This window comes from Hemiscyllium ocellatum, chromosome 36, assembly GCF_020745735.1.
Source record: "Hemiscyllium ocellatum isolate sHemOce1 chromosome 36, sHemOce1.pat.X.cur, whole genome shotgun sequence".
Lineage (NCBI taxonomy): Eukaryota > Metazoa > Chordata > Chondrichthyes > Orectolobiformes > Hemiscylliidae > Hemiscyllium > Hemiscyllium ocellatum.
Window position 1 is genome coordinate 28,442,882 of NC_083436.1, and position 20,694 is coordinate 28,463,575.

At 40.3% G+C, this 20,694-nt stretch overlaps 1 protein-coding gene across 1 annotated transcript in view; it reads right to left on the reverse strand.

Moving 5' to 3' along the window:
• Positions 1-20,694, reverse strand: part of LOC132833359 (serine/threonine-protein kinase 32B-like) — a 196,396-nt gene that overhangs the window by 92,336 nt on the left and 83,366 nt on the right. The window contains exon 3 of the mRNA XM_060851571.1: positions 4,357-4,394. Within this exon, the coding sequence (XP_060707554.1) occupies positions 4,357-4,394 (38 nt within the window). The remainder of the gene's footprint in view (positions 1-4,356; positions 4,395-20,694) is intronic.

Genomic DNA, 20,694 nt, shown 5'->3' on the forward strand with positions numbered 1-20,694 from the left:
GATGCTATTGGCAATTTAGCATGGCCAATCCATCTAAGCTGCATGTCATTGGACTGTGGGAGGAAGTCAGAGCACCAGGAGGAAATCCACACAAGCATGGGGAGAATGTGCAAACTCCACACAGACAGTCAACTAAGAGTGGAATTGAATGCAGGTCTCTGGCGCTGTGAGGCAGCAGTGCTAATCACTGAGCTCTCATGCCATTCATATCTGACCCACACTGCCTTTTCCTCCCAAGGCCTCACCCCTGAGCCCCTCACAAGTTCTTTGAGGCTCCTTCATGTTACATGTTAACTTGCACAGTAAGACAGCAGGAAACATATCGGTTCATGTGTTGAAACATTGGTAATAATGGCATATCACAGCTGAATTGTTGGCAGTTTGTGGAAACTGCAAGATATGGATATGAGATTTGGAATAATGTGAGGCAGAGAAGAACATTAGATATGAATCTTGATTGTTAGAGATTGCTATGGACATGTGATGGGGATACATTGAGTAGTATGTGAGTTTGATGATGAAAGCTTCACTTATAGAACCATTTTTGCTGCAGTGCAGCTCTCCCCTCGGTGCCAAACCCTGATATTGACCTCTGTCACCATTTGCTGCCATTCCCTTTGACATGTACATCTGGAGGGTGTCTGGCCCTCTGCAGATACACATCTTTTCTCCTCTGGCCACCTTCGGAATGAGGGTCTCTAGCACTGCAGCAGGAGAATCTGGAAGTCTTCTCTCTGGCTTGTTTAATCATCATTCATCTTCCTTGTGAAAAAGCACAAGCAGAAACAGATCCAGAGGCTGCTACAGCCAGAAAGCGCCTCCTCTTTAAGAAGGTCACACTGCTTTGGTCTTTGACCTTTGCTCTCTGCCACCAGTCACCACAATGTGTTTAGCATTGGGCTATATGTCACAATCATGGGAATGAAAAGGCAGCAGAAAATTTTACAAGTAATGACTTAGATTGGAAACAGCGTCATTATACATTGCAATCGCTGCACCTGCAAATGAGCTATATACAATTATTAGCCTTTAGTAATTTCCCAATCATATAATGCTGCTCATTGACACTTCAGTGCTTTCATTGCCATTCTACAATTCAGCCTTCACTGGACTGTATCTATGAGATCAGGCCTCTTTTTTTATTTGTTTACTTTGACTGATTAAAAATAAGTCAAGGAACTAGCATTTAACTAAAAACTCCATCATCAGAATGCATTTACAATTTGTGTTCTTCTCTGCAAGTAACATCCTCGATTATTTGAGGGTTGCCATGACATAGCGATTTTACAATGGGGCAGGGGGAGGAAGAGGCAGTCTCCAAGTCTGGCCTCGCTAGAATCTGATCAAACCACGAACTAACTGTCTTGCTGAGCTAACCAGGCCCCCTGCAATTGGTGTTAATTGTGTTATTTGTCCACACCTGCCTCGTACATAAGCGTAACCACTCTCAATTTTACATAACAAGCCTGAACTTGCAGTACGAATGTCAGCAACAGTCTTTAATGACAAATTATTGTGTCAATTAAATGTATGTTTTGGCTCTACTTTCTCAAACATCATGTAAGTTAGCACTATGTTTGTACTTGCCATATTAAAATGTCATCTTAGAATGTTAATTCTTCAGTTGCATCATTGAATTGCCATTATTATACTGTATGTTTTTGATAGTATTAACAATTGGATGCAATGCTGAAAATATAGGTTATGTACGCACTATCTTTTTAACACAGACTGTACATATAATTTATCTGAGTGTCTTATTTCACAGCTCATTTGTGATTTACCCTTTTCTTTCTGTGAACAAATAATAAATACATTGTCTTTTCAAGGTATAGTTAATTATCATTCTATTTGAAAGCTATAAGTCTGCTGAATGACAAATAAGAAGCAACATTTCCTTTTCACAATACTCTACATAAAATGTTATGCCTATGGCTACTCTACCCAACTGCAACTTGATCCTTTAATGAACTGTATTCACTGAGTTATTCCAAATGCTGTTTTCCTCAGTAGGACTGCATCTGCCTATTTCCTAAATGTCAATACTATCTTTCACTGATGACCAGTAACCTCTCTGACAGGTGAGCTATAGCTATAGATATTTAACTACCCAATGTGATACCTTCACAGTTGGCATTTTGCATAAATACAAATGTGTTTTATTTTCTTATCCATACCTGCCTTTCACTTTTCATAGAAAATCAGGTCAAGGAAGAATGCAATTGGGATTCCAAAAGATAAGAGAGAAAGCTATCAATCACTTTTCAAAGTCAGTTTCTCTTCTTGGGCTCCTCGTCAAACCATCATCCTCTCTCTATTTTACTTACTAAATCTATGCCCTTCTTATGTTATCAAACTAGAACAATGTGGAGCACTTTTCTTTAATTATTCATTTATGGGATGAAGGTGTCACTGGCTAAGCCAGCATTTATTGCCCATCCCCAGGCAGTTAACAGCCAACCACACTGCTGTGGGTCTGGATTCACATGTGGGTCTGGAGTCCCCTCTGCTTGGGTCCACCGTGCTCAGGTAGACTTTGACCTGCTGCTGCTAAATCCTGCTTACCCACACATATTTTCAATTCTCAGTGAGGCAGTGCATCAGTGCCTCACCTCATGAGCTGCTTCTGATATCTTTCCAACAATCGACCCAGTGTCACTTATTGAATTCCATCAGCTTACAGATAAACTAGTCCAGCTTGGACTGGTTATTTAATATTCTATTTTAAAACAGCATTTCCATTTAGCAATCATGTAATTTAGGTTATTCATTTTCATTTGCTATTAAGGATACATTCCCAGTTTTATTTTATTAAAAGACATATTTTTGCTTCAATTATACATGAAGCCATACACTTATTCCTCTCTTTATCTCAGTCTTCTTATGTTAGACAAAACATAAGTCTCCACCAAAAAGGGCATTTGTAACTGATCAGAAATTTCTATTATAAAACATTTTGAAGTGCATTTTTACATTGCCAATATTTTAGGCCTCTCATGCTAAACTTTTTTTTAAAAATGTTTACAGTTCGCAAAATACAACATTGGAACAAACCCTAATGTTACAGTAATTCTCTTTGTGAGATGACCTATGCATTACTAGAGATTCCTGCATTTTGATTACGGGTATTCATTTCCAATCTTTCACAGCAAGCACCCAAACATCAGATTCTACCTTAGCCCGTCTAATAAATCTCTTTCTTGCTGCCTCCAACTTTTTAATTCTACTTGATTATAAGATATAAAGGTATTTTCCAAAATACTGTTTGCTGAACTGTGCTGTACCGAAACTTAAAACATCCTGCTGTCAATTTAACTTGGTGTTGTCTTAGATTTTGCCTAAGTACATCACGAGTTCAATACACAAAGATTTTATCACAGTTTAATTTAATACAATCCAGTGATCCCCTAACAACTGGCTTGAGGGAAGAACCAAGCCATTCAGTTCAAATACAAGCACTGGACATGATTTGTTCAGATGTAAATCTAATTGTCATATCAATGATATATTTAAATGATGGGATCTTGTCACGTAATGATGGTGTCCCTATCTCTTGATTCAAGCCCCACCTTCGTGTTGCTGTTCTGTAAATAATCATGTTTTTCTATCTGGAATGCCTCAACCACATTTCCAGGCAGTGCATTCCATACCTTGAATACTCACTGTGTGAAAAACATCATTCACACTTTGCATTTGCTGTTTTTGACAAACACTTCAAGTGTTACCTCTGTCTCAAACTCATTTTGAGGGGAACAGATTGAGTCCTCTGAATTCTGTTTAGAATCATAGAGTCTGCAAAGTGCAGAAAGGGGCCATTTGGCCCATCAAGTCTGTATCAACCCTCTGAAGAGCATTCCACCCACACCCAGCCTTCCACACTATCATTTGTACCTGCACCCTATAGCAATTTACCATGGCCAATCCACCTAGATGGCACATCTTTGGACACTGGGAGGAAACCAGGGCACCCAAAGGAAACTCACACAGAGACGGGGAGAATGTGTAAACTCCACACAGATGGTCACCTAAGGCTGGAATCAAACCTGGGTCCCTGGTGCAGCGAGGCAACAGTGCTAACCATTGAGCCACTGTGATGCTCAACTGCATGGCTTGACATAAATCATGGATGATACTCCAGTGCCTGAGTGGGATGTGTAACCCTTAATGGAACTTAATTGGCTGTTGCCAGCAAGAAACAGCCTCAGATTCTGCTGCTAACTGAGGCAGAGTCAATTGCCTCCACAACAACACCCTGCAGCAACCCAAACCCTGCTCCCATCTCACACAACTGCCGCCAGGATCCTCTGTTACCTCCACAAAGTTCAGCCTCAGGATAAAGAAGATTTATCAACTTACCATGTTCATCAAGAAGGATATTGTCAGGCTTGATATCCCTGCAACAAAAAAAATTAGAAACCAAGGTTATTACTGTAGTCATGCATGGAGTCAACACTTGACAACAAAATCACTTAATCTGTGCTATTCCTGTTTCCACAATGAAAACAGTACAAAATCCTTAAGTTTTGTGTTAATTAGAAAATTGCTTTTCTATGTGTTTTATTCAATTGGTGTGTGTTTCATTAAAGTTGATATTGAAGCAGTTCTTTTACTCATCTCTTATTTTCAATCTCTTCCTGATTTGTTCCATAAATGATTCACGACTATGATTGCAACAACACCAATTCTATGGTTATACTACGCTTCAAGTGATAAAACGTGCTAAAGTGGTTCACAGAGATGCACTCAAACAAAATATAATTCCAAGTAACATTAGGAAATACTTGGGGATATGATTAAAATTGTTGTCAAAGAGGTAGATTGTTTTTAAGGGACTATTTTAAAGAAGGAAAGCAAGAGAGAGAGCTGAAAAGTTGTAAGTAATAATTCTTCATTGTGTTGTAGATGAAGAGGAGCCTACTGATGGACCATGCCTTATTTCCAGAAAGCACTTGATAGGAATTCATATAAAAAGTTATTGCACAAAGTTAGAGCTCATGGTATAGAGAGCAGCATACTAGCATAGAATGAAGATTGGCTGGTTGGCAGAAAACAGAGTATGCATGAATAGGTCTTTTTCAGATTGGCAAGGTGTGATGAGTGGTATCCTGCACTGGTCTATACTGGGCCCTCACTGTTTTATCATTCATATCAGTGACTTAGATAAGGGGATTGAAGATAATAGTGGCTAAATTAGCAGGATAGGTGGCACAGTATTTTGTGAAGTTGACATAACAAAGATGGAGACTAAAATAGATTGGTTAAGTGAGTGGGGAAAAATCTGGCACTTCGAGTACAATGTGAAAAAATATTAAATTATTCATTTTGACAGGAAGAACGAAAAAACAGACCACTGTTTATACAATAAATGACTGTAGAATTCTGAAGTGTAGAGGATTCCAGGTGTCCTAGTGCGCAAGTCACTAAACATTAGTATGCAGAGACAGCAAGTGATTAAAAAAAAAACAAATGGAATGTATCCTTTAACGAGAAAAATTGAACATGAAAATAATGATCCTCTGCTTCAGTTATGCAGGGCGTCTGTGAGATCATGTGTGAATACTGTGCATGGTTTGTCCTTTTTTTTGTAAGGATGTAAATGCATTGGAGGAGATTCGGAGGAGGTTTACTCGATTGATACCAGAAATGGGTGGGGTTATCCTATCAGGACAGATTGGACAGGCTGGGCTTATTTTCACTGGAATTTAGAAGAGCGAGGGATGATTTAATTGAATTTTATAAAATCTTGAATGGTCTTCACAATGTGAATATGGAAAGGATATTGTCAGGCTTGTGGATGAATCCAGAACTAGGAGACACTTTTACGATTAGAGGTTACACTTTTAGGACAGAGTTGAGTGGAAATCTTTTCTCTGAGAGTCGTGACATGAAAATTCTGTCTCCGTAATTGGTGGAGGCAGTGTCATTGAACACCTTCAAGGCAGAAGTATATAGATTCTTGTCAGGCTAGAAAATCCAAGCTTGTGAGGTTTAGATAAGAATGTGGAATTGGAAACACAAACAGATCAGCTGTGATCTTATTGAATAGTTTTTCCACAGATTTTTCTTTTTTATTGAGCAGTTTGAACTTCTGTCCCCAAGCATTGAAATAAAAGCAAAAAATTGCGAATGCTAGAATTTGAAATAAAAGCAGAAAAAGCTGAAGAAAACCAACAGATCTGGCAGCATCTGTGGAGAAAGAAATGGATGTTGACAGGTCTCTGGGTTTCTCCAGTATTTCCTGTTTTAATTCAACAGGATAATGTTCTGGATGGTGGTCCAGTGATATCACCACTGCATCACTTAGAATTATATGTTTTGCAATAGACCACACATGATGTAGATATGTTGAGTCAGAATGGAGCATTGACAAAGTGTTCTTTACTTCTGAAAATAGTGGGTGAGTGACATTCAGAAGCTGTGTGATGGGTATAGTATCTGACACAATGATAGAGAAATTCCAATGAATGAATCCCAGTAATAAATAAATAAAATTGTTCCCCAAAACTAAAAGGCATTGTAGATTTTAGAAATAACAAAATATTCCAATAAAAAGCAATAGTGCTTTTTTTTTCTTAAAATGTGCCATCATCCATGTTTTCTTAATATTAATTCAATGTGGACTTTGAAACAAAATATTTACAACACTAAAACTAGAAATTGGGGAAGCCTGTTTTGTGCATTTTGGCTCCATTTTTATCAAAGTCAGTTTACAGCTTACATTAAAAACTGCCCTTCCTTCTGTTCAAATCACTGAAATAAAGGAATACCGATAAACAAGCTCATATTTTCAATTATAATTGCAGCAACAACCAAAAATTCTGTTCTCAAAGCCTAAAATAATGACCCAAAGGAGAAAGAACTGCTAATGCAACATGGAACAATTTCTCCACTAAAATTGTTGATTCAATTTAAAGAGATTCCAAATCACCAATCATCCTGTCAGTTCTCCTTGCAATAATTCCTTTGTATCATTTGCAGTCATGCCCAGAGCATCCTCAGGCTGAAAGATGAGCTGTTCCCTCAGTGATGATTTACATTTCATTGAAAGAACATCATCTGCCTTCATTTTGCCTTTTTTCATCATGTTACACTCCCACCCACAACTCCCCACAACTCCCCAACCCAGACATACCAAACCCCAGCCCAGTAAGACCCGCATTATGCTCTATGATCATATTCTCTGCCAAATTCATCCATCTCACCCTCTGAACAATGTATCTCTGATGGTAGTACAATGAAACGATTATTATTTTGGTTCCAAACTCTGTACCTTAGTTTAATTTACCGAAAATAATTTTTATTGTCAAGTTTACTTCTGCTACATAAATCCTTCTCCAAACAATATGGGGGAAAAGTATTTATGCTCTTTTCCTACATGTACGAGGCATCTAAAAGTAGATCACATTATCCAGACTAATAACATAAAATAAGCAGCTCCATTTTCTTAGTCATCCTTAGTTTGCAAATTAACAAAGGTATATTAAATACATTTGACATTGTAGGGCACAAAAGCACTTTAAAAACCCACAAGTAATGCCTGTCAAAAGCATTTAGTTGCACAAGTAATTTGCCATACATATTTGTCAGTTCAAATATGTTGTGCGGCCATACAGCTTTTTCACTGAGTGCTATTTCTGAGCACTGAGACATACCAGATTTTCTCTTAGTGAACATCTGCTGCAGAAAGAATAAACACATTGTGACTTGCGCTCCCTAGAGAAATTAAACAGCAGAGTTACGACTGTTCGTAGCTCTAAACTTAACAATGAAACATCAAATAGATTTAGGAGTTGCTTCAAAATGATTACTCATGTTCAATATATGCATTATTTTCTTCAGAGTTGTGGTTATCCTCTTTTATCTGTGAAAATGGACCTCATGTGGCATCTGTCTATTTAGATCCACCTGAGGTCTTTCAAATCTGCCAGTTGATAGAAAATACACGTTTATTAAAATGTCATTTATTTCTGGTGACCTTCATGACTAAGTCATGGGAAGTATGTTGAAGCAATTCATTTGCTAGGCAAAAGTGAGTCCTGCAGATGCTGGAGATCAGAGTCAAGATTAGCGTAATGCTAGAAAAGCATAGCAGGTCAGGCAGCATCCGAGGAGCAGGAAAATCGACGTTTCGGGTAAAAGCCCTTCATCAGGAATAAGTTCATTTGCTAGCTTAATGTCCCTGTACCGGTTTCTGAAATCAGGCCTATTTGAATACAGTTGGTTAGCTCTTGGCGTTATGAAATGTCTCGCCTTGGAAGTTCAATGACTTCAGAACAGACTATTGCATGATTTAAACGCCAATCTTAAAGCAGCAGATGGCCAAAGGGATTTAAATGTTCATGTACGCAGATCATTAAAATGTTGTGAACAACTATAGGAAACAATTACAAAGCCTAATGAAAATACTCTCCTTGATTTCTACAGGAATAGAATATATGTTTAAAGCTAGTACAGCTATGCAAAACCGTGTTTAAACCACATCTGGAGTACTGAGCCCCACATCTTATTAAAGATGAACAAACCTTTGGAGATAATACGGTGTAGATTTACGAGAAGGATCCCTGGACCCCAGAGTTAAATTATGAGTAGAAATTACACAAGAAAATAAAGAACTGCAGATGATGGAAACCTGAAACAAAGCCAGACTTTGTTGGAAAAACCCAGCAGGCCTGGCAGCAACTGTGGAGACAACGCAGAGTCAATGTTTCAGGTCCAATGACCCTTCAGAACAAGGAAGAAGAATTCCAAAGAAAGGTCAGTGGATCCAAAATGCTGACAGATGTTGCTAGACCTGCTGAGTTTTTCAAGCAATTTCCATTTTTGTTACACAAACTAGAATTGTGCTCTGCAGAATTTAAAATATTATGGGACAAATGGATTTAAGATGTCAAGTTATTAAGAGAAAACAAACAGAATTACAGAGAAACTCAGCAGGTTTTGACAGCATCTGTGTTTGAGTCCAACAAGACTCTTCTGCAGAACTGATATCACCAATATAATGAGAACTGAATAATTCCACAGCATTTTGCCTTTATAAGACATTAAGAGGATTTGTTAGGCCAGACAGAGAGACACTGGGCAGAGTTTAGTTCCCACAATGCACACCACTACCCCCTTCCTCCCTATATGTGGTTACAGAATGAATGGGAACATCGGGAACATACTGTTTCTGTGCAGGAGGCCCAACTAACTCAGACAATTAACTGGTTACTGTCATCCATGCAATTAAAGCTCCCAAAGGATGGACATTCTCTGAGGTCTACCGAGAGGATGAAAGGTGGATCTCTGAAAATGAAGTGAGTGGAGCTGAATGTGGTCATTGCAGGAACGGTGGTGGGGAAAGGTCAAATGCAATGGGGATGGTTTTCACTGGATCTCTTCCCATCTTCCAGTCCCTAGGCTGGGCGCTGGACACCCATCGATAAGTACAAGGATTCAGGCAAATCTGACAGGGTGAGTTGGGCAGCCTGCATGAGCCATAGGAGACACATGCTTGGCTGAGATGTTGTATTATGTCTCCCAGTCAATAATCCTTTCAGAAAGATGCTCATGACATCTTCACTCTATCATGGCATGTGATCTGAGAGTATAATGGTCTCATACTCCATCTTATTCCAGGATCACTTATGCAATGACATGTTACTGGATGCTGCTCAATGCTGCCCAGCTGTAATCTAATGTTAGTGTATAATAGTGAGCTGCACTAAATGTCTGTTGCATTCTTCAATACCACATTATCCAGTTTCATTCTTTATTTTATCGGAATAATCTAAGCATTGCCTCATCAGGTAAATCACCTGTCTGGAGGCAAAATCACATCACTAGCCATCTGCTAAATCATCGCTACATTCAGGAATATTTAGTATTAGGTGGCTCATTTCAGAGCTTAGTTGGTATCACATTACCAGCATGTGGGATTCCTCTGCCAGGAATCCAGTCCCATTCCTACCAAATTGCTGAAGGTTTTTCCAAAGCCAGGAACTGGATGTGGGCACTGCTGCGTAAGTCTGCCCAAACACGCACTCCACACTGCCATTCTGCTTTTCTCTGACAAAGATACCCTAAATTCAGCTCACTGCTTCTGTTGAGAAGCAGGAGAGTCATAGAGTCATAGGCATAAAGATGTATAGCATGGAAACAGAGCCTTTGGTCCAACTCATCCATGCTGACCAGATATCCGAATCTAATCTAGTCCCATTTGCCAGCACTTGACCCATATCCCTCTAAGTGTAAAAAATGAGGTCTGCAGATGCTGGAGATCACAGTTGAAAATGTGTTGCTGGTTAAAGCACAGCAGGTTAGGCAGCATCCAAGGAATAGGAAATTCGACGTTTCGGGCATAAGCCCTTCATCAGGAATGAGGAAAGTGTGCCAAGCAGGCTAAGATAAAAGGTAGGGAGGAGGGACTTGGGGGAGGGGCGATGGAGATGTGATAGGTGGAAGGAGGTCAAGGTGAGGGTGATTGGCCGGAGTGGGGTGGGGGCGGAGAGGTCAGGAAGAAGATTGCAGGTTAGGAGGGCGGTGCTGAGTTGAGGGAACCGACTGATACAAGGTGGGGGGAGGGGAAATGAGGAAACATTTCCTCATTTCCCCTCCCCCCACCTTGTCTCAGTCGGTTCCCTCAACTCAGCACCGCCCTCCTAACCTGCAATCTTCTTCCTGACCTCTCCGCCCCCACCCCACTCCGGCCTATCACCCTCACCATGACCTCCTTCCACCTATCACATCTCCATCGCCCCTCCCCCAAGTCCCTCCTCCCTACCCTTTATCTTAGCCTGCTTGGCACACTCTCCTCATTCCTGATGAAGGGCTTATGCCCGAAACATCGAATTTCCTATTCCTTGGATGCTGCCTAACCTGCTGTGCTTTAACCAGCAACACATTTTCAACCATATCCCTCTAAACCATTCCTATTCATATACACATCCAGATGCCTATTAAATGTTGTAATTGTACCAGCCTCCACCACTTCTTCTGGCAGCTCATTTCAGACACGCACCATCCTCTGCATGAAAAAATTGCCCTTCAGATCCCTTTTAAACTTTTCCCCTCTCACCCTAAGCCTACGCCCTCTCGTTCTAGACTCCCCTACCCCAGGAAAATAGCCTTATCTCTTTATCCTATCCATGCCCCTCATAATTTTATGAACCTCTATAAAGTCACTCCTCAGCCTTCGATGCTCCAAGGAAAACAGCTCCAGCCTATCCCTATAGCTCAAACCCTCCAACCCTGGCAACATGGTTGTGAATCTTTTCTGAACCCTTTCCTGTTTCAAACAAAACTAAACCTTTTGTGTGTGAAAGACCAAGGAATTCTCTTTTGCAGACAGTTAATTGATGCTGGATCAATTGGTATTTCTAAATCCGAGATTAAACAGTTTCTATGAACCAACCTCAATAAATGATAATTGGCTAGAGATGAGGCTCACACTGATCCCACATGGAATGATGGAATTGGTTTGAGGGGCTGAATGGCCTAGTGCAGTTTTTATTTTTCAAAGAGGAGGATGAAACTTTTTCCCTGCAATTCCAGCCAGCAGCTATAAACATCATTCAACTTTATAACAGGTAATTATCACATTACTGGTTGTGAAATCTTGCAGTACATTAACTGGCTACCACTCTTTCTGCTTTATCTCAAAGTTTACACTTCAAAATTAAATCCCCGGCCCTAACATGCTTTGGACTACCAGAGGTCACGGTAGACACTCTATCAATGTAATTTTTAATGATTTCGGGATCCTATAATCAATTTTAAATGAGAGGCAAAAGTAATGGAAAAGGTTGCTCCAGGAGTAGACACAGTGTATTATTATATTGAGAACTTGGGTTCAAAAGCAGAGGAAAGATTGATTTTTGGCCTCCAATTCTGTAATGATTTGGTACTTTTTGTTTATAAAGATGTCCAAACATTGTTCTGAACATTAAATCAAAGCAAGAGTTGGAGAGATTTTTTTTTCAAGGTGGTCACTGGTTTGTGTATTACAACAATCAAAGAAAGAGGGAGAATTACACCAGAAGTGGACTCATGCAAAGATAACAGGTCCCTAACAGCAGAGACACTGCTATTAACAGTCTCCAAGCAACCGGGCTGTGGAGAAGTCTAAAGATGTTTGGAAATTGGTAATGTTATGGACCAGGCCAGACCCCCTCAAAATATTTCAAGAAAGTAGCCCAGACCCTAACTTTGCTAGTTTTTGTTAAACAGGTGTTAGCAGATATTCCAGGAGTGATGCAGCTGGTCAAACCACTTAGTTTTAAACAAAACACAAGATTACTGAATGAAACACAAATAAAGGGGAACAGAATACAGAAAAACGTAACCTATCCGAAACCCAACAGACCATCCCAACTTAATGATGCTGTTCCAATACTTGCAACAATCCTCATAAACACCCCTTGGAAAAAAAGATTATCTCAAACACCAGGTATTACAGGAGAGAGAGATGGCAGAGAGATTCAGCATGGAACACCTTCTTCCATGTAGCTGTTTGTTGGCTCAACAGCCTCAAACTGACTGACTGCTTTTAGTGAACACCCAGACTGCTAAAACCAAGCCAAACCAAAGAAAAGCTGAGCTGGGAGAATTGGCCGCCCCCATTTCATTGTACAAGTGCTTTTTTTTTCAACTTGAAAGCTTTTTTCCTGAGGCAATATCTGTTAGCTATAATCAAACTGGCTCTAAAACCCTTCAAACCTAGACTTTTCGGAATTGCAGCTTTTACAACCTCTCGAGAAAAAGTCAAGGACAGCATAACCTTGTTAACGGAGCAGCATCGTCACAGTGGGAAGAAATTTCCAGAAGCAAAGGTCTGTTGGGATCCCATGTTAAGGAGTAGTGAGCCGAGTGAGCAGTATGTTTTAAGGGTCTTGGGGAGAGACATTGTTTGAAAAAGTTGCATCTACTGAAAATACAGTTAATCAACAAAAAGAAGCCAATGTTAGCAACAAGAAGCTTTAGCATGGAGAAATGGGAGAGACTTCACTGAGGTTTAAGTATCTGTAAGAGAAAGAAGGAACAAATCATTCTTTATTTTACGAAAAAATGTTGACAAATTTCTGAGATCCAAAGACCTTCACTCTAAAACATTAAAACAGATGGCTACAGAGATACTAGATGCACTGGTGATTGATTTTTAAAATTCTGCAAATGTGCCTAAAGTCTAGAAGATTACAAATTAAGTCCCACTGTTAAAGGAAGGAAAGAAAGAGAGAAAACAAGGAACCACAGACTAATTGGTGTGACATCATTAGTAGGAAAATATTATACTCTATTATAAAGGATATGTTTACTGGATAGTTAGAAAATAAGTGTCTGAATGGATAGAGTCAACATGGATTATATAGGGGGAGTCATGTTTGAAAAATCTGATAGAGTTTTTTTTAAGAATGTTACTAGCAGAGTCAAAATAGGGTATCAGTGGATGTGCCACAGGTGGAATCTTAGAAGGCTTTTGATATTGACCCACACAGGAAGTTAATGAACAAAATTCAAGTACATGGCATTAGGGATAATTAGGGGTATATGAATGGATTGAGGATTGACTAACAGGCAGAATGCAAAGAATAGGAATAAATGGATCATTCATAGGTTAGCAGGCTGTGACCAGTGTAGCAGCTCAAGGATTAGTGTTTGAGATCACAGTTAAATATACTTATATCAATGATTTGGATGGATGGGGAAGGAGTGTAATATTTATAAGTTTGCAGACAGTACAAAACTTGGTGGGAATATGAATGTCAAGGATTTTAATGACTTTGGCAGAAGGAGTCTTCTCCTGGCCCAGGCCCAGTGACAAGGTGGCTTCTAATGGCCCAGTATTGCAGTCTGACCTGGTGCCTGGTGGAGTGGTCTCCCAGTGTGGCCGTCTTGTCTGGGGGTGGGGTGCAGTCTCGGCCTGGAGTGGTATTCTTGTCTCAGCATGGAGGTCTCGTCTCATCATGGAGGTCTCGTCATGGGTATTCCAGTAACCTGGCATGAAGGTCGAGTCCCGGTGCAAAGGTCTAATCCAGGCATGGAGGTCTCGGCTTGGCGTAGCAGGATGGTCTCGGCCCAGCGTTGTGATCTTAGACTGGCCTTGTGTGGCCTAAGTACCCCAAACCAGGAGCAATTAATTGAGCTGTGATGAACTTTTATTTTTTTCCTTCCTTCTTTTTATGATTTCTATCATCAATTTAGGTACCATGGCATGGCTACTTATCAAACCTTTCACTGTATTTTCTTTGTAAAAATATTTGTAACAATAAAATGCTAATCTATTCTACGAGGTTCCACCAAGTTTTGTATAATTTACAAACTTGTAAATATTAACGGGATATACAGAGGCTGCTTGAGTGGGCAAGAGCGTAGCTATGTAATATATTGTGGATAAGTATGAGGTGCTGAATATTTCTTAAAATTGGGAACAGATTGGAAAGTCCAAAGGAACACAGTATCTTTGTTCAAAAGTCACAGAAAGGTGCAGGTTTAGCAACCAATTCAAAAGATAAGTGGTCTGTAAACTTTTGTGACTGCAAGATTTGAATTCAGAACAAAGAAATCTTGCTTCGATTGACTAAAGTGCTGGTGAGACTGCACGTGGTATTTTGCGCACTTGCCACAAAAGAAATGCGATAAACCGATTCTTCGGAAAGAGGACAGTGTACTTGTAGTCTCTGGAGTTCAAATGAATGAAGGGATAGAAAGATCAGATGCAGAATGATGTTTCCCTGGGCTGTGGGATATAAAGCCAAGAGATACATCCTCAGAAATAAAGAGCAAGTATTTAATACTGCAAGTAGGAGCACCAACAGAATGAGCTCATTGGACTATTCTTCCCCTTTGTTCCTATTCCAATGTTCTGATGCTTATAATGAGATTGTTCCAGTAGTTCTAGTCCATTGTAATATTGTTCATTTTTTTATATATTTACACACACTTTTATGTTCTTTTGTTAAAAGTATATTGGCAGACTCTTGTGAATATGTTCAGTAATTGACCTTCACAGTAAACAATAAGAAACTTAAAACTTACAGTCTATCCAGCCAGTTTTTATTCCTGTACAAACACAGAAAGTGCTCATTCAAAGGAAGTATGAAGAGAGAAACACAGTTAATGTTTCAAATTTGGTTAGTACTGTGCAAGCATTCTCTGGTTTGTTTCACTCTTGCTCAGTATTATCATCAGCTGGGATCAGAACAACATCTATCACAGCACAGTAACTGCTTGGACAGGACAGGTTATGGAATGCATAACCAGCTGGAGAGATTACTATATGGAGCAGGTGTCAAACCACCATGAGCCACATTTCTCTCAACAACAGAGCATCGAACAATAATTTACAATTCTTGATAGCACATTTCTTGGTTGTTTGCAACCCAACTACATCCTGCCGGGAAAAGCAGGCGAGGGGCAGTGATTGCTGATCTGACAACAATGTCCCAGTGGAAAATGCAGTAAGTGGAACAGGCAGAAGATAAATGAGGTTGACCACCTGCCAATACAGTTGAGGGTATGGTGCTGGAAAGGCACAGCAAGTCAGGCAACATCCGAGGAGCAGGAAAATCAACATATCGGCTTTTGCCAGAAACATCGATTCTCCTGCTCCTCGGATGCTGCCTGACCTGCTGTGCTTTTCCAGCATCACACTCTCAACTCTAATCTCCAGCATCTGCAGTCCTCACTTTCACCTCCTGCCAATGCTGCCTAGCAGAGTGCTCCTCACCTAAACGTGTGCGAAGGTTTGGTACAATAGTCTTATAATTTGTCAAGCATGTAGAAGGAGCTAACTACCATTTGTAACTTGCTTGTGCTGCAGATATAAAGTAGATTTCCCTAAACAAGGCTGTCTACCTGCAGTTCAGGTTGTTAAAATTGGGTCAGAATATACAATTAAGATTCAAATTCAGTTTGGAGGTCATCCTGGTTCTCCATAGCTATGAAGAATTCCAGAAATTGGCATTTCTAAGTACCATATGCCGAGGAGTTTTGCAATAAAGCAGCCTTGTTAAATTATCAAAAAGCTGCTCTACAAATTAAAGTTAGTAAAATCACAATGTGCAGATCAGCCTTTCAAAACACCTGAATAAAATAATTTTAACTTTAAGGTAAAATTGTTCCTGCTATGGCAAAAATGTAAAACAGGGTGAATCCAATACCAACCTAAATATTTGTTTATATTTATAAACTTGTCCCAGTTTTTGACTCATGTCTTGGATACATCTAGTTAAATCATTTCCCTTAGCAGTGATAAAATTAGGATGAAGTGTCTGAATGTTTATCAGACTGGCTGAGGTATGGGTGGTACTCCTTAGCATTGGCAGTCTAGAGGAAACAGGTGGCAAATTGTTAACAAAGTGCACAGCATATTTGCAGTATTTGTAATGAAGCTTAGAACATAATTACCCAGGGAAACTGGCAAGCTTGGAAGTTTGTCAGTGACAGTATGAATTTCAATTCTGGACTTGTAGAGGATGATTTTCAACTTTGCCATCTGGGCAATAATTTGGTGGGCCAGATCACTAACTGTTCATGAAACAGTCAGATGAAATTAAAATGAGTTCCATAACATGCAGCTCATCCAATCTGCCACATTCTTGTCCATAGAACGAGAGTAGAGACTATTGTTTCCTCTCTTTCCAGGAGTGTTATACCTGCCATGCAGTGTGTTTAAACACTTACTCCAAGCAAAGAACTGCGAGTCAACTCTTACAGACAATAATATTAGTTTATTGAACACATTATGATAAACACTACAAACTATCTTATGCTTAAACTTAGCTTTGTATATTGAATCCCACCCCCACACTAGAACTTGGCTGGTCTCCACGTGGTGATGTCTTCTTCTTCCGATGGCCTTGGAGGTGCCTTCTCTTTTGGCAGTTATTCTCAAGTTACCACACTGAGTGGGATTTTGCGGCAATTCCTATTCTTTCAAATCTTTGCGCCCTTTTGGGAGGCTCTTGTCAATGGATGTATCAGGTTCAATTACCCTGAACAATCAAGGGCCTATTTCCACACGGTAGGGAATCTAACCTAATCAGACCCAACCAGGCATTGGCACATTGATGGCAGGGTGGCCATTAGATGTGCATTATGGTAGGTGCTGGGTGCACATAGCCTCCTCCAAATAAGGGCGCTGACACCTCTGTTTCTAGTGAATGACATGATGCTCCTGATTGTCCCAAGGGCGACATTCCATTGTCCCATTCAAATCCAACTTCAGGTGTGTATTGCAGGGTCGGCAGCTGTGCGGTTTGTTCGCAAACCATTTGTGGTCAACTGCAGGCTGTCTGGATTAGCACAGTCACTATGGTCAAGGCTGGCTTTCCTTTCCCAGCATGCTGTAATTTATGGCAGTCATGATTTGGAGATGATGGTGTTGGACTGGGGTGTACAAAGTTTTAAAAAAATCACACAACACCAGGTTATAGTCCAACAGGTTTATTTGGAAGCACTAGCTTTTGGAGCGCTACACCCTTCAACAGGTGGTTGTGATGAAACAGCAGCACTCCAAAAGCTAGTGCTTCCAAATAAACCTGTTGGACTATAACGTAGTGTTGTGTGATTTTTTTTAACTTAATTTATGGCCACTTTATCAAAGTTCATCATAAATCAATTATTTTAGACAGCGTGTACGGCCACAGGAGAAATTAGTTTTCAATAGGGAATTCACTCAAAGTGGCAACTATATTCACAAATTCCCCATAAAGAATTATACTGGCATTCTTGAACATTTGATCCTAGAAGGATTGGGAAAGGCAGAATTATGAAATAGTGCCAATGCTGTATTCTAGACCAATTCCTACACCTAATGTAATTAGGGTTTAAAATTGAGGACTTCTTATGTACATTCACAAAGTTAAGGAGCAGTAGTTAAACAAAGACTGTAAGCGTTTGTTAAACTGCAGGTATTTACAAACACATGCATTCTTGAAAAATTCAATAAAGGGACACCAGCACCACGAGCAAGGTCAACATCTATTGCCTGTTCCTGGTTTCCCTGGACAGGGTGGTGGTGAGCCACCTTCTAGAACTGCTGCAATTCTTTAAGGTTTGGTACACCCACAGTGCTGTTAGGAAGGGAATTCCAGTGACAGTGATATAGTTCCCAGTGAGCATAGCGAGAGACTTGGAAAGGATGTTCCAATTGGTGATGTTTCCATACATCTGCTGCTCTTTCTTTTCTAGACAGTGGAAGTCAAAATTTTGGAAGGTAGTGTTAAAGAAGGTTTGGTGAGTTACCAAAATGCTCATGTAAATGATACACACTGTTGCCACTTTGGAACAATGGTTAATGTAGTGGATGGAGTGTCAAACAATCAGGCTGCTGGTGTCAGCTTCTTGAATTTTGGAGCTGCACTGATCATTTACACATTGCACACATTTATTAATTTTGTCCTTTCTCTTCTTTGGCCAGAGATGTCAAAACTGAAGGACACCTTGGTAGCTGTCTCCTATGCCTCCATTCTGTCCCCAAAGTTTTGCTTATGGGGTCAGAATTGGAGTAAGATTCAGTGACATGTAGCATGGTCACTGCATAGAAAGAGGCCATTTGGCCCTTTAAGGGAAGAGCAATTTAATTAGTCGCACTTCCTCATCTTTTCTCCCAGCCCTGTAAAGTTTGTCGCAACATATAATTAATTCTCTGAAACCTTTCACGTCCTCGAAGTTTGCAGTCCTTAACTAGACCCTGAGAACCCTGACCATTCTCTGTAGAGAGAAGCATTTCCTCATGTGTTTGTTTTGCCAATCATCTGCAATCAAATTGATCTTCTGATACTGAATCTTTCCAAAATAGTTCCCTCACTCTGGGCAGAGAGGCTTTCTGTCCAGCTGCTGGCCTCAGTTTTAACTCTTCATTGACTTTCCATTATCCAATAATACCATCTTTGTATCATTAACCACAGCTGGGAGACTGATTGTTAATGATATGAAGATGGTATTATTGGATAATGGAAAACTGATGAAGAGTTAAAATTGAGGTAAGATTAGATTACTTACAGTGTGGAAACAGGCCCTTCGGCCCAACAAGTTCACACCGACTCATCGAAGCGCAACCCACCTATATCCCTAACCTAACACTATGGGCAATTTAGCATGGCTATTCACCTGACCCACACATCCTTGGACTGTGGGAGGAAACCGGAGCACCCGGAGGAAATCCACGCAGACACGGGGAGAACGTGCAAACTCCACACAGTTAGTCGCCTGAGGTGGGAATTGAACCCAGGTCTCTGGCACTGTGAGGCAGCAGCGCTAACCACTGTGCCACCGTGCCACCCACTAAGCACAGTTGCCCCATAAGCAGCTGGGCAGAAGGTCTCTCGTGACCAGTGGGCACCCTGATCTCAAAAATAAACTGTTGCATTAAAGGTAAAAAATTATAGTTTTTCCTGTGCAATCTAATAAGTTAATGTGCCTACCATTCAGAATTCTACTACTTTGACAAAGTGGTTTATTGCCTTGGCAGGTTTGGAATCATTGAATTGTTGAAGCACAGAAAATGATCACTCAGCTTGTTGTGTTTGTGACAGCTCTCTCCAACTAACCCTGTGTCACTCTCCTGCCTTCTCCACATAGTCCTGCAAATATTTTCTCTACAGATAACAATCCAATTCCCTTCTGAAAGCCAACACTAAATTTGCATTCATCACACTCGCAGGCGATGCATTCCAAGTCATAACCATATGTTGTGTTAAATGTTTTTTTCCCCATGTCACCTTTGCTTTATTTGCCAATCACATCAAATCAGTGACTTCTAGTCTCTCTTCTGGCAGACCTCCTCTTGCTGTTTTCTCAAAGGGGAACAGCTGTAGCTTCTTCAACCTGCCTACATGATTTATGTCCCTTATGCCTGGAACCATTCTCATGAGTCGTTTCTGCACTCTCTCTAATGCCTTCACGTCATTCTTAAGGTATGAGCTCAGAACAGTAGACTATACTCGAGGTGAGACCAAGGTTTTACGCATGTTTAACATAATTTTTCAAAAATTCATTTGTGGTATACTTGTATCCCTAGATGGCCAGCATTTGTTGCCAGTACCTAGCTGCCAGTGAGATGCCACCTTGAATGTTGCAGTCCCCACATTGTGGGTTGACCCACAATGCCCTGAGGGAATTCCAGGGTTTTGGCCATGCACTAGTGAAGGAATGGTGACACATTTTCAAATCAGGATGGTGAGTGGCTCGGAGGGGAACTTGAAAGTGGTGTTGTTCCCATATATCTGCTGACCTTGTCCTTCTGGATGGAAATGGTTGTGGGTTCGGAAGATCTGTCTGAGAATCTTTGATGAATTTCTTCAGTGCATCTTGTAGGTAGTATACACTGCTGCTACAGAGTGTGGAAGGAGTGGATGCTTGAGAATGTGGTGCCAATCAAGTGAGCTGCTTTGTCCTGGATAGTGTCAAGCTTCTTGAGTGTTGTTGGGGCTGTACTTGTCCATGATGATCAGATACATCTTTCTTCAGGAGACTCACATTCAGTATCAAAGCTCTAAGAAGACCAAAACCTTGCTTTTTGCTGCTGGCAGTATTTGAATATCCTTCAGATGTAACAGATCTGTTCTAATGTTGATTCTCTGGGATCTTTATTCAAGCTCAGGCCCGATTTCTAGACGAACATTAAATAACAGTTATTAATATACTCAATATGAAGGTAAGCCAGCAGTGCATGTGTGCTGTATACGATCCAACCTGTTAGTCTTGAGTGCTGAG